Raw genomic sequence first — 13,978 nt, 5'->3', positions numbered from 1 at the left:
AACATTCCTAGTTCCTGACTGATCTTCATATAACATCGACTTACCATCTCGTTCACCTTCTTCTGAACACTCTCCAGCCGATTAGTGTCTTTCTGACACTACAAAACTGCACCCAATATGGCCTCCCAATGAGGTCTGATGAAATTCATCTTTGGGTGCGTGCCTTTCCCATCAATCTTCTGCATGTTATCTTTTAAAGTCTAAGTTGGTCTTTGAGTTTCCTATACTTCAAAAGTCATCTCTTTAGAAACTTCTTTTTCCTTCTCACTAGACCTGCTTTCCTTTGTGCCTTCAAAATTGCATTCTTGAGACTTTGCCATATCTTTTGATCCCTTGAGACTGGATTTGAATGCAGTTCTTTTCTCCATGGTGCTGGATTTGAACTCTGGCTGCCTCAAGAAGGCAAGAGCTGGAGGAAGACGAAAAGAAGGGCAAATATCATTCCAATTTTCAAAAGAAAGAAGAGATTAGCATCAATGAGCTTAGCTAGAATCTCTAGAAAAAATCATAGACCCTATTATTGAAGAATAGTTATAGAACATATAAAAGTGATAATCTAGGTGGCATAATGGATAGAGTGCCAGGCCTGGATCCAGGAAGACTTATCTTTATGAGTTCAAATCTGGGCTCAGATACTTGCTGAGTGATTCTGGACAAATCACTTAGTCCTGTTTGCCTCAGTTTACTCATCTGTCAAATAAACTGATGGAAGGAAATTGCAAACCACTCCAGTATATTTGCCAAGAAAACACCAAATGAGGTCATGAAGAATTGTACACAACTGAAAACAACTGAATAACAACAATAACAAAGTGGTAATCATAGCTTACCAAGAAGGCTTTGGCAAGAATAGGTCATACTGAACTAAATTGGCAGATAGGGAAATTTGGTAGATATCTTTAGTTGTAATTTTAGAAAAGCATTGAATAAAACATTCTATTCTATTCTAGTGTAAACAATAGATGTAGGTCAGAAGGTAGTAAAATTTGAAGGATTCAGACCTGGTTGATGATGTCATCTTGGAAAAAGGACCCCAGTGGAGTGCTTTAGAGATCTGTTCTTTTGTTCCAAGTTTTTGTCAATGATTAAGATGAAAGCACAAAAAGCATGCTTATCAAACTTGTCAATAACACATAGTGAGGAAGGATAGTGGATGCAAAGGGTGACAAAAGTCAGGATCCCCCCCCAAAATATTGACAGACTATATCATTGACCTGAGTCTCATATAATGAAATTTAATAAGAAAAAAATCTAAAGTCTTAACCAATTCTAAAGTCTTAAGTTTAAGAAATCAATTTGGGGAGTACAAGACAGGGAAGGCATAGTTAAATAGCAGTTTCTCAGAAAAAGACCTTGGGGTTTTAGTGTACTACAAACTCAGTGTGATTCATCAATGTGATTGTTGTTTTTCAGTTGTGTCTAACTCTTTGTGACCCCATGGACAATAGCCATCCATGGGATTTTCTTGGCCAGGCTACTAGAGTGGTTTGTCATTTCCTTCTCCAGTGGATCTAGTAGATCCTTTTGTCAGGCAGAGGTTAAATGACTTACCCAGGGTCACACAGCTAGAAAGTATCTGAGGCTGGATTAGAACTCAGGTCTTCCTGACTCCAGGCCCAGCACTCCATCCACTGAACCACTTACTTGCCTCTTAGGCATATAGACATTAAGTGACTCATCCAAGGGCACACAGATAGGAAGTATATGAGTCTGAATTTGAATTCAGATCTTCCAGTACTCTTACCACTTACTCTTACCAACTGCCTCTATAACCAATGTGATACCCAGTCATAAAAAAAAACCTATTGAAATCTTGAACTGCATTAAGAATGGCAAGGTACCTAGGATTAGAGATTTGATAGTCCCTGTTCTGTATTCTGCCCTGGTTAGACCATATCTGGAGAACCAGTTCAGTTCTGGGGAAAAGAGTTTAGGGAGGAAGACAACTATGAAGTTCAAGCATGTTGAGTCTATGCCACAAGAGGATTGTTTGAAGGAAGGGATTATTAATAGAGACATCGAGAAATTCATAGGAGACTAAATCCAAAAAAAAGAAGCCAACAGCAAAAGTCATGGTCTCAGTATTCATAGTTAAGTGCCCAATGTTCAGGTATTATGTAAGGTAAAAAAGAAATCCAGTGTAAGGAGGCACTTTTGACCTCAGAGCTATCTTGGAGATATGGTGAGATAAAAACTCATGACTAGAATACAGGTCCTTATGGGAATGCCTTATTCAAAAGAAAGAGGATAAATAAAAGGAGTAAGAATGGGGTAGCATGGTGTATTATGAAATTATTCTCATGTGAAGAAATCCAGGGACTAGAAGGGGAAAACATGGTGGGTAGCATTTGGGTAAAAGTCAGTAGAAAGAGAAATGGAAGCAATTTTGACATTGCAGTATATTAGAAACCACCTAATCAAAAAAAGAAGCTATAGATGGAGTTTCCAAAACAAATCAAATCTTAAGTCTGGTATGGAAGAATAATTTAATGGTGATAAGGGATTTCAATTATCCAGATATCTGCTAGAGTTCTCTACCTCTGTCTCTCTGTCTGTCTTTCTCATCTGTCTGTCTATCTCTCAGCAGAGATGCTAATAAATTTCTTGATTTGCCTTAACAATAATATGATCCTTCAAAAGGCAGAAGAATCAAGTAAAAGCATGCTCTGAATTTGGTTCTTAAATGTGTAAGGGGTAAAGGTATTAATCATTATAAAAAGGTTGGCCTGAATATGTTTAAAAATAGGGTCGCCAGGAATTTATATTAATTCCAAAGAGATTTATTTACAAATATAGACAGAGTGAAGTAAGAAAATCAGAGAGAGGTTAGGGTAAGATTTCTAGCACAAGCACTAAATAATTTACTCCCAACCCCTGGCTCAACCCAGTCAGGGAGAGTTAGTCCAGTCCTTAAGCCTTGGCAAAGCTGAAGACCTGGGGAAGTCTCTTTCAAGAAGTAAGTCTCTCCTGAGGATAGCTTTTTTTTTTTTTTTTTAAGAAAATCCAGCAGTTAAGAGTCAGCTTTTCACTCATCAGGTGTCAGTCCAAAGGAAGAGATTTTAGAACAGCCTCAGCAGGAATAGAGTCTCAGGTCCAGTCAGCAGATTCTCCACCAGCCAAAGAATGAAGAACTGTCCCTCACAGGAAGTTGTAATTTCTTTTAAAGACACTTTCTTTTGCGTCACTTCCTGTGTCTTCCTCTACTTTTTATGTGGACAAATCATAGTCTAAAGCCTTGCTTAGGACTGCCCACGAGGCAGTCAGTTGATTCTGATTCAGCACTCACTATTGCACACATGGGTCACAGACCTCCCACTTAATGATTAAGTGGAATGTTTACACTTTCAGTGACTAGATCTAAAAATGAGCATATCTCCCCACTGTTAAATTTATGGCTTGACTGAATAATATTTTAGTTGGTCACCAGGGATTTTATTACTAAATCCCAAATGAATTACTAAAGTCAAGATGGAATTTATGGTAGTTTATTTTACAATAAGGAGGGAAGATATTAAGGAAGAGAGAAAGAGAAGAAAAAAAGAGAGATAGCTACTCTGGCCTCCTCTTGAGCCAGGCAGGAGTTCAGAGGTCCCAACCAAGGGAAAGGAGTCTCAAGATGATGGACCTTTGAAAGAGAGTCAGCCTTTACACTCACCACGTCAGTTCAAAGAAACAGGGTCACCAGGAAAAACATGTCCAGTTAGCCCTCTTCTGAATGAAGAATTATTCTCCACTCCAATAGAAGTGTCAGTAGAACTCCAGCAGAAGTAGAAGTCCAAGTTGAACTTCCAGAAGGACTGAGTGCCTTCAGGCCCTTGTCACCCTCTTTTAAAGACCTTTCTTCTTGTGTCACTTCTCTTAATCTTTAGGTCTATCAATCACAGCCAGTGCTCCGCTCAAGGGCCACCCAGAAGGCAGTCAGTTGATTCTGATTTGTCACCCACTCTTTCGCACGTGGATCACAGACCTCCCACTCAGTGTGTGAGATGGGTGTTTGTACCTTTTTTGGTTAAATCCAAAATGGGCAGATCTCCATACTCAACTTTAAGTACCATGCTTACACTTTGAGGAATAAATCCAAAAATAGACAGGGGATTGCAATTTAATCTTCACAATCAAGGAAGAGCTAAATACCTTCATTGTTACAGTCAGGGGAGAGCTTAATCCAATCTTCACACCATTCAACTTTTAAGTAGGATGGTTACACTTTTGGTGATTAAATCTAAAAATGGGCAGGGGTTACAATTTAATCTTCACAATCAGGGGAGAGTTAATTAATTTCATTTTCACAATCAGGGGAGAGTTAAATTTAATCTTCTCACATGCAAGGAGGAACTCATGGCTGGGGTGAGAAATGATGAGAGGGGAAGTGACCACTCCCTCTAAAAGTTTGTAATAAAGGACAGGAAATCCTGACAGTCTGAGTACCTAGATTTGGAGAGATTAGTTTTCAAAAGATTCAAGGTATAGTAGCTTCTAATGAACTAAAATTCTATAGGGTAAGTCAGCTCAAGATGGATGGGAAATTTTCAAAAATTAAATGTTGAGGGCACAAAGGAAAACAATTCTGATCCAGGGGCACAATAGGAGTTATCTGAGAAGACCAGTGTCCATGCATGGAGGATTCAACAGCCAACTTGGTTTTTAAAAAGGTATGTGCAAAAGATGAAAGCAAGAAGAAATGAATACAAAAGGGTGATCCAGTCCTATAAAAATAATGTCTACTTGGAGTCAAGCCTAAAATTACCTGAAAGAGGAATCACAGGGAGAAAAGCAATAATATTAAACGGTTGGGGCTTTTTATAGCTACATGGGAAGAAAGATGAAACTGGAAGAAGTGCTTGGGGGTAGATGGGATGGTTCTTGACAATGGAATGAATGTAGAGCTGCTTGGTTGTTATTTTGCTTCTATTTTCTCTACAAGGAGAATGAGTTTGAGGCAAGAAAGGCTAGAATGACAACAGTGAGATGGAGATGGGGAATTTAGTGAACTGTAAGCTTAATGGTGTGGTATGGCAGCCCCTACCTTGCCCCCAGCAAGAACTTCTAGTGTGATCTGAGGCTGTGTAGGATAAGGATTTTGGCCCCTATCCTCTCTGTCAACAGACCAATGTAACCAGTATATTTTTGTCTCTTCCTTTACTGGAACCCCATTCTCAAAAGGAAATCCCAGTGTTCAGTAGTCCAGAATCATAGAATTTTATAGTTAAATCATCCATAAAATAAGATATGTCTACCATCCCAGAGAGTAAAGAGCCTTGAGACTATACCATGTAAGAAATGGCTGAAGTAAATAGGGATATTTTGCTTGGAGAAGAGGTCAAGGGTGGGAAAGAGAGAAGGAGAGGAAGGGAAAAGGTGGGGAGTGATAGTGATTTTTAAATATTTAAAGGGCTGGCATGTGAAATAGGGACTAGACTTGGGTTTGAAGTTTTTTTTTTTTTAAGGGGGAGGCATGTGGGAAAGAAGGAGGGGAACCAATATTTATTAAGTGCCTATTATGTGCCAGGGCCTGCGGTAAATGTTTTATCTCATTTGGAGAAGCAGGAATTATGATTAGAAGTTGCAAATATACTTCCTAATAATTAGATGAAATGCTAATTAGATAGACTGCTTCGGGAGATGGGGAGTTTCTCATCATGAGAGCTTCAGAGAGCTAAAGACCATTTGCCAGGCCTGTCATATAAAGGATAATTGTTTAGCCATGGATTTTACTAAATGGTCACTAAGATCCCTTCCAACCTTAACAGACAAAATAAAACAAAAAGCTGTGATTCTCTGATCCTTTAAATGAAAAAAAAATTATTCCAGAGAAGAAAACACTCAGGGTAATACAATTGTCATCTAATATTTGGAAGGATTCTGGAAGTGTTTCCAGCTTTTGCTGCTACTAAGCCGCCATCTTGGCTCTACCCCTGCCATCTAATATTTGAAAGAGCACCATGTGGAAGAGGTATACATATATATACCTAGTATAATTTTGTATAGTATAGACTAGTAAACATTTGTATCTCCCCAAGCTCAAAAGGAAATTCCAAGGATCAAGAGTCAGAATCACAGAACTTCATAGTTGAGAAAGATATGGAATCATCCTCAAAATAATTACTATTAGAAAGCAGATCTGTCACTCCTTTGTCATGGTTTGAGGTTTCTTTCTTTTTTTTTTAACTCTTACTTTCCATCTAAGAATCAATAATGGGTATTTGTTCCATGACAAAACAACAATAAGGCTAGGCGATGGAGATTAAGCAACTTGCCCAAGGTCACTCAGCTAGGAAGTGCTAGAAGGACTGGATTTGAACTCAGGGCCACCTGTCTCTGGGCCTGATTCTCAATCCACTGATCTTTTGAAGGCTGTCAGCAAAGCATAACCCAGGAAGGTACTGTTGTTAGTCATTTCAGTCTCATCCAGTATTTTGTGACCTCACTTAGGGTTTTCTAGGCAAAGATGCTAGAGTGTCATTTCCTTCTCCAGCTCATTTGGTAGATAAGGAAACCAAGGCAAACAGGTTAAGTGGCTTGCACAGCTAATAAGTTTCTGAAGTCAAATTTGAACTCAAGAAGATGAATGTTCCTGACTCCAGGCTTGGCACGCTATCCATTGCACCATCTAGATTCCAGGCACATCCTGGAAAAGCTTTAAATGTCCACCTGGCTACACACTGTAGGATTATTTTCCAGGTTGAGTATAGATTAACTCTGAATGATTCTCCTCTAGGGAAACCTGTAGGGTGATAAATTTTCAGCCCCAGCAGTTCTGGAAGACCATCCACTAAACTAAAAGGTGATGGTTTATATCAGTGGGAGCATTCACACCAAAGACAACCCATTTCCTTGAAGAGGAATCATATTGTGGTGTGCCATGAGTGAGAGCCTGAGCAGTTTGGATGGCATCCTAGAGCTCTTAAACCACGACTGAAAGCTTTCCATCTTACCAACAAGCCTTTAGAGAGACCACCATGTGTAAAAAGAGCACTGCGCTGGCTGCCTCGTCCAAGGCTCAGAACTATCGACCACATAGTCTCTGATCTTGTAGCGTTCACAGTCTAGTCTGGTTATGTGCAATAGTATGAGGTAAGGGAAGATAAGAGCTCATCCTAAAAACAATGGAGGTTTAGATAGGAAGTCGGGCTCCAAAGAAGCTGATATTGGGGGGGGGGGATGTTGTAATTTTTCCTATGAAGCTTAGGTATCTATTAGCATTTTTTTTTTAAGTGAGAAGACTCCTATGCTAGGCAGCTAAGTGGTGCAATGGATAGAGCACCTGGCTTGGAGTCAAGAACACTCATCTTTGCCGAGTTCAAATCTAGCTAGCCCCAGACACTTCCTAGCTGTGTGACCCTGGACAAGTAAATTAGTCCTGTTTGCCTCAGTTTCCTCATCTGTCAAACAATTCTAGGATCTTTGCTAAGAATACCCTAAATGAGGTCATGAAGAGTCAGACCAACTAAAAAGACCAAATGAACAATAATAACCCCCACTGTCCTTTATCTTTATTATTAAATGAGAGGCAGCTTTACATAATGGAAAAATACCAAGGCTCAAAGCCCAACTCTGACATTTACTTTCCATGTGACCCTGGATAAGTTACATGCTCTCACAGTGATAGACAAGCAATTCTCTAAGACTGTACCAAAAATGGCGGAGGGTTCACTTCATTTTATTTTTTAAACTCTTACCTTCCATCTTAAAATGAATACTACATATTGGTTCCAAGGCAGAAGAGCCATAAGGGCTAGGCAATAGAAGTTAAATGACTTGCCCAGAGTCACAATAACTAGGAAGTATCTGAGGCTAGATTAAGGGCTCACTTTAGTAGCACAAATACTAAAATTAGAAAAGTAATAGAGTAGATTAGTAAGGATACTGAGCAAGAATGACATGCAAATTCACATATATATGTACAGCTATAGATATATAAATTCTATTATCTAAAAGGACAGCTAGGTGGTAAGGTGACTAGAATGCCAGTCCTGGAGTCAGAAAAACTCATCGTCCTGGGTTCAAATCTGACCTCAGACACTTCCTAGCTATGTGACACTGAGCAAGTCACTTAACCCTGTTTGCTTGATTTCTTCATCTATTAAATGAGCTGGAGAAGGAAATACGAACCACTCCAATATCTTTGCTAAGAAAACTTCAAATGGATTTTAGCTTTATGTAAGTATTTTCATACCACAGTATTCAATATGGAAGTAAGTTTTACATGATAATATGGGTATAATCATAATATATAATACATATATATATACATGATTATAATACATATGTAATCAGATCAAATTGCTTACCATCTCCAGGAGGGGAGAGGGAAGAGAGAGAAGGAGACAATTTGGATTTAGAATTTTGGAAAGCTCATATTGAAAATTATTATGTGTAATTGGGAAAATAAATACAAATAACAAATAAATATAAGTAAATTAAATTTTAAAATCTATAAAAAGAAGAAAACCCCAGATGGGATCACAAAGAGTGTCAGACTGAAATGAATGAACAAAAGCGACAAAATATTTTTAAAAAGCAGAACAAGGATTTACCTGAATTGGTAGAGAAAGTTCACCATTGGGGGATCCCTAACCAGTGACATCACAGGTTCAACCCCTAGAGCTAAATATTTCTAGAACATCTATAAAGTTCAATGCTTGTTACAACATTACCCTCTATGTAACTTTCTCAAGAACCAAAAGAAAAGCTGAGTTTTTTTGGTTTTTATTTTTTAACAAACAAAAGAACTCCTAGAAATGTTTCAAGCAATACAAGTCAAATCACACCACAACATTCATGGTATTTTGTTGCTTTAGAATTTTGAGAAATCATCTATTGCAATAAAAGTGAGTTCCCAATAACTGGCTCAGGTCTTTTTTATCCTAAGATTTTTGCCATAAAAGTATCTATTAGTAAAAAGAAAAACATAAAAGGCTTTAATTGAAGATCCATTGGTTGACAAGAAATAGAACTTTCACCTTAAAAAGGTTGGAAGAAGTTGACAAAACTATTCCTCAGTTTCTCCTATGACCCTTTGAGAGCATTTAGCATCACCCAGCTCTAAAGCTCATCTCAGAATCTATTCAGAGATCAGGACTGAGCTGTTGGTGAACGACTGAGGCTGAGGAGCAGGTAGATTGACTTTCAAAGGTACTTCCTTTTTTAAAGCTACAGCTTTAAACGAGCCTGAAAAATACAGGGTGGTGACATTTTTGCCAGAAAGAGGAAATGTACTTAAGAAATAGATATCAGGAAACACCGTTTTAGAAAACACATAATTTTGAGACCTATGAAGAAACTTCCTTCCCCCGACAGTCAAAAAATATGTTTTTTAATCAGGTTAAATATGGCTGCTGTGAGAAAGGTCCTATTTTTTTTTATTATTCAGACTATGTGGACACAATAAAATACATGAATAAAGTCTCATGGGGAAAATAAAATCATTTTTCTTTGTGGATTGGAAAATTAGGACAAAATTTCACTCACACGAATGGATCAGTTTGGCCCCACGACTCCCCCATTCTTGAAATAATTCTTCAGTTTGGGTCACTAGGCTGATACTACAATATAAACAGTCTAGACTTAACGTTTCCTTTTTAATCAGGTGAGATGAGATGAGAAAAACAGGAGGGACAAGAGAGGATGTTAGTGATTTGGGGTAGAATTTTTTTATTTAATCTTGTTTTTGCTCCCACAATTACAATGTAACCCCCCTGACCAGGTCTGTTCCCTCTTCTGTACCTTCCCAGTATTTCCTTTGAATTATATAAAATCTCAAAATTGGAAAAAACCTCCTAGATGATTTTGTTCATTCCCTATCAGAAAGGTAAATACCTGATACAACTTCTGTTCAGCTAATACGGATAAAATTCATTGGGGAATGGGAGCAGGGGGGCTAAAGAGCCTGGACCTGATCAGTTACTAGAAGTATGGGGTCACACTCAACAGAAACGGGGAAGCTAGAAATAAGAATGGGTTTGGAGGAAAGATGAGCTCCATTATGGCAGTGTTGAGTTTGAAATATACATGGGACATTCATGTGTTGATATCCAATAGGAAGTTAGTGATGTGTTCCTGAAACTCTACAGATAAATGAAACTGACTACATGGATTTGGGAATCATCTGCAGAGAAATAATACTGGAACCCAAGGAAAAAAACCAGCTCACATCCAAGCACTAGGATACACCCAGGCATAGGGGCCAGAGCACAGATGCTGATCCAGAAAAGGACAACTGAGAAAGACCAGTCAGATAAACAGCATAGAGAATGTAGGTGAGGTCCTGTTGGGTCAGAATCCTATTTCATTTCTATGCCGTATCTGAGGACCTAAATTGTTTGTTTAGTTTTTTAATTTAAACCCTTATCTTCCATCAGAGAGTCAATACTAAACATTAGTTCCTAGGCAGAAGAGAAGTGAGGGCTAGACAATTAGGGTCACAAAACTAGGAAGTGTCTGAGATCAGATTTGAGCCAAGGACCTCTATTTCCAGACCTGGCTCTCTATGCACTGAGTCACCTAGCTTTTCCCATGATGATGCTAGCTTTTCCTAGCAAAAGCAGGCAGTTGAATATTAGAACAGAGAATCCTCCTTTCCTTTATGCGCAGGAATAATTTTGGGCTCCAGCTTCTCTAAACAGTAATGGACTTGGAACACTTGCAGCTAGATGGCTCATGGATTAAAAGCCAGACCCAGAAATGGGAGACCCTGAGTTCAAATCTAGCCTTTCTAGCACTTCCTAGCTGTGTGATCCTGGGCATATTGCTTAACCCCCATTGTCTATTCTTATCTTCTTAGAACCAGTATCCATTATTGATTCTAAGATGGAAGGTAAGAGTTTAAAGGTTGTGTGGTTGTTTTTTTTTTTAATGTTGAATCAGTCAGAGAAGTGATATTGGGATGAAATCCTTAAAGTTTAGCTTTCTATGAAGGCTATGATACCAGTTGCATAATTTATGTAACATAGAAATAATGTAGACCCTCCTCTTGCCCCTCCCACCATTGGAATGTAAGATCCTTACCAATGACCTGCCCATTGTCATTATTTAATAAAATATATGTTAAATAGAATTGGAAAAACAGTTGAGAAATCATGGACCATGGGAGAGGTATCAAAGATTAGAGAAAGGCTAAAGGCCAAGTCTTTTTTTTTCCCTTTTGAAAAATATAATTTTTATTTTATTTATTTATTCACTAATTCAAGTGAAGGCCTACCTTCTTTCTTCCCTCTCCCTCTCCCTCTTCCTATATCCTAATTAAAAAAAAAAAAAAAGGAATAATCTTTATACTAAAGGCCAGTGAGCTAGACATCAATTTCTTAGAAAATTCTAAAATTGATTGTTAAAGACATCTTGTCTAAGGTCCAGGTAGGAAAGTGATGACTTCATCATGAACAGATCCCACCAGACTAATTTCCTTTCTTTTTTTGACAGAATTACTAAACTAGTAGTTGAGGGGAATGGTATAGTGGTTGGTTACCTTTTACCCAGATTTTAGCAAAGCTGATAAAAAAATATCTCCTAAGTATTCTTATGAAGAAACATTCAGAATTGATCAGATTACCAGACTCGAAGAGCTCAATGCCAACATTTCAGGTCTTCAGTGGAGGACTTCAGAGATCTGTTTGTCCCTGTTCTGCTTAATGTTTTTATTGATGGCTTGCATTAAGGCAAAGGTGGCATGATTTTCACATTCTCAGATGACAGCAAGCTTAAAGGGCTACCTTGCCTTCTGAATGGCAGCATCAGGTTCCAAATGGCCCTTAATAAACTAGAGTATTTGAGCTAGATCTAAGAAAAATGAAATTCAATAGGAATGTATGGCTCAATCAGTAAACATCTATTAAGTACCTATTATGTGCCTATTATACTCTGCTTTACTGGACACCACCTTTGGGGTAGGAGGGGGAAAAAATCCATTGCAACTCTACCTTGATGCCTGGTTGTCTCTGTTAACTTTCCCTTACATTTTGTGATTTCATCAAATGATTGGAGTTGCATCCTCACAGATTTTTCTGGACCCGGGTCTTCCCTTGCTATCATAGAGGCAAAGTTCAAAACTAGAAGCTCCAGGAAAGTCATAGTTTATATTGTTTAGTATCTTCCCCAAAAGAGAAAAAGGCAGGACTCTTTCAAGGCATATTTGTATAAGAAATATAGTATAATCCCAGCCCAGCCTTATTCTTGGCACCCACTAAGACCTGCTATTAGATGAGGGACCAAGGAATTCTGGATCTAAGTCTTAGCTCCTCATGGCACAGCACATGGACTCAAGAGACTCCATCCCCACCCCACAGTGCAGACTAAAGCTCCTGTAGCTGGTCTTATTCCATTCAACATCCTGCCACTGCCAGGGACCTCCATCTGCATTTGAAATAGCTCAAGACTGGAGTATAGAATTAAAGAAAGATTCTACTAAGCTTGTTGCCATTCCAGATTGGTATCTCTAACTTTTAAAACTTGAGTTCCTATTTCCTATGGCCAGAAGACAAGAGGTAGATCACAGGCTCACTGGAGAGTTTGCCCTTCTCCAGTTTTTGGCTTTGTGAGCAGGTTTCACCTGAAGCACAGATATGTAATTTCTTCCTTCAGTAGTTTAACATGTTTATTCTCTAAAAACTCCATCCTGGGGGAAGAGGGTGTGGAGGGGGCGGGGGGGAATAACTGAACTCATCTGAGTTCAGCAAATGAGAGATTGCTACATCTTCTTCCTTGAATGCAATCTTTATGTTTTTCCCTTTTAGGTGGTATCATGGAAGTCTCACTCGCCATGCAGCAGAAGCACTTCTTCTCTCCAATGGAATGGATGGAAGTTACCTCTTAAGAAACAGTAATGAAAAGAGTGGCCTATACTCTCTTTCAGTGAGGTATGGTATTCAGTCAAGAACTAAACACAGCATAATAGCACTTGGCAATTATATCAATGTAACTCAAACTCTGGGCTCTCTCTCCCAGCGCCCTCCATCACACACTCATCCAGAACCGAGCTATTATTTTTCCCTCAGGATTATAGGATAGTGAATATTTTCCTAGTATTGAGGTTCACAAGTCCACACCAGTGTATATCCCCCATTAATTATCTTTTGATCTAAATTAATTGATGGAGTCAAATAGTTTTTAGAAATATTTTCTAAGGTAACATAATAAGAACAGTTGGTGCAAACTCCCTTCAAACCTGGGATACACTCACACATCCATATGCAGAGTTCAGGGGAAAGTGGGCTCAAGCTTAGAGAACACAAAACAAAAGGAATGTCATAATTTGTGGAAGCTCTTTTGCTAGAAGTCTTTTTCACCCCCCTTCATAAACTGACCCCTCCATGACGTTCTCTTAGGTATGGTGTACCTTTCTACTAGCCTCCTTATGGGATCCTGAAGCTACTATTCCTTAGCATATCTAGTTTGTCCTCAACTTCTAATAAACCTGCTCCCATTACCTCTTCCAAGGATGCTGTTAGAACAATGATGAGAATTCCAAATCCTCTGACTTTTTGAAATTTAGGAGGTAGAAGAATCAAAAGCTCTTCTCTCCACCCCTCAAAGTGATTAAGGATTTGACTGGAATTATTGTCTCTTTGATTGGAAAACCAGGCTTCTTTACATAACATCCATAGGGCATGATTAAGACTTTTCATTCCATCCCAATATACCTTTACATTGTACTGCCATTCCTCTAATGGATTTCACTCCGTCCAAACCAATTAAGGACTTTCTTGATTGATTGATTCACTACGTATGTTCTTACCTGGTTAAGGGAATTACTTTAAATTGGATGGAGTAATTGATTCAATTGACATACATCCACCTTACACTTAGATCTGTTTACCCCCATATTTATACCACTAGAATACAAATCTGCATTGCTATTTTTGGTTTTTTGTTTGTTTGTTTTTAATCTTTACCTTCCATCTTAGAATCAATACTGTGTATTGGTTCCAAGGCAGAAGAATGTTAAGGGCTCTACTGGGGCTTAAGTGACTTGCCCAGGGTCACA

The 13,978-nt window shown here is 38.5% G+C and overlaps 1 protein-coding gene across 4 annotated transcripts in view; it reads left to right on the top strand.

The window, feature by feature from the left end:
- DAPP1 (dual adaptor of phosphotyrosine and 3-phosphoinositides 1) overlaps window positions 1–13,978 on the top strand; it is a 111,159-nt gene that overhangs the window by 55,832 nt on the left and 41,349 nt on the right. For all 4 annotated transcript variants that reach the window (XM_056803158.1, XM_056803157.1, XM_056803156.1 and 1 more), the window contains one exon: window positions 12,729–12,851. In XM_056803158.1, coding sequence (XP_056659136.1) covers window positions 12,787–12,851 — 65 coding nt within the window. In that variant the 5' untranslated portion in view covers window positions 12,729–12,786. The remainder of the gene's footprint in view (window positions 1–12,728; window positions 12,852–13,978) is intronic.

Source organism: Monodelphis domestica, chromosome 6 (assembly GCF_027887165.1).
Source record: "Monodelphis domestica isolate mMonDom1 chromosome 6, mMonDom1.pri, whole genome shotgun sequence".
Classification (NCBI taxonomy): Eukaryota; Metazoa; Chordata; class Mammalia; order Didelphimorphia; family Didelphidae; genus Monodelphis; species Monodelphis domestica.
This window is presented reverse-complemented; position numbering and strand designations above follow the sequence as displayed.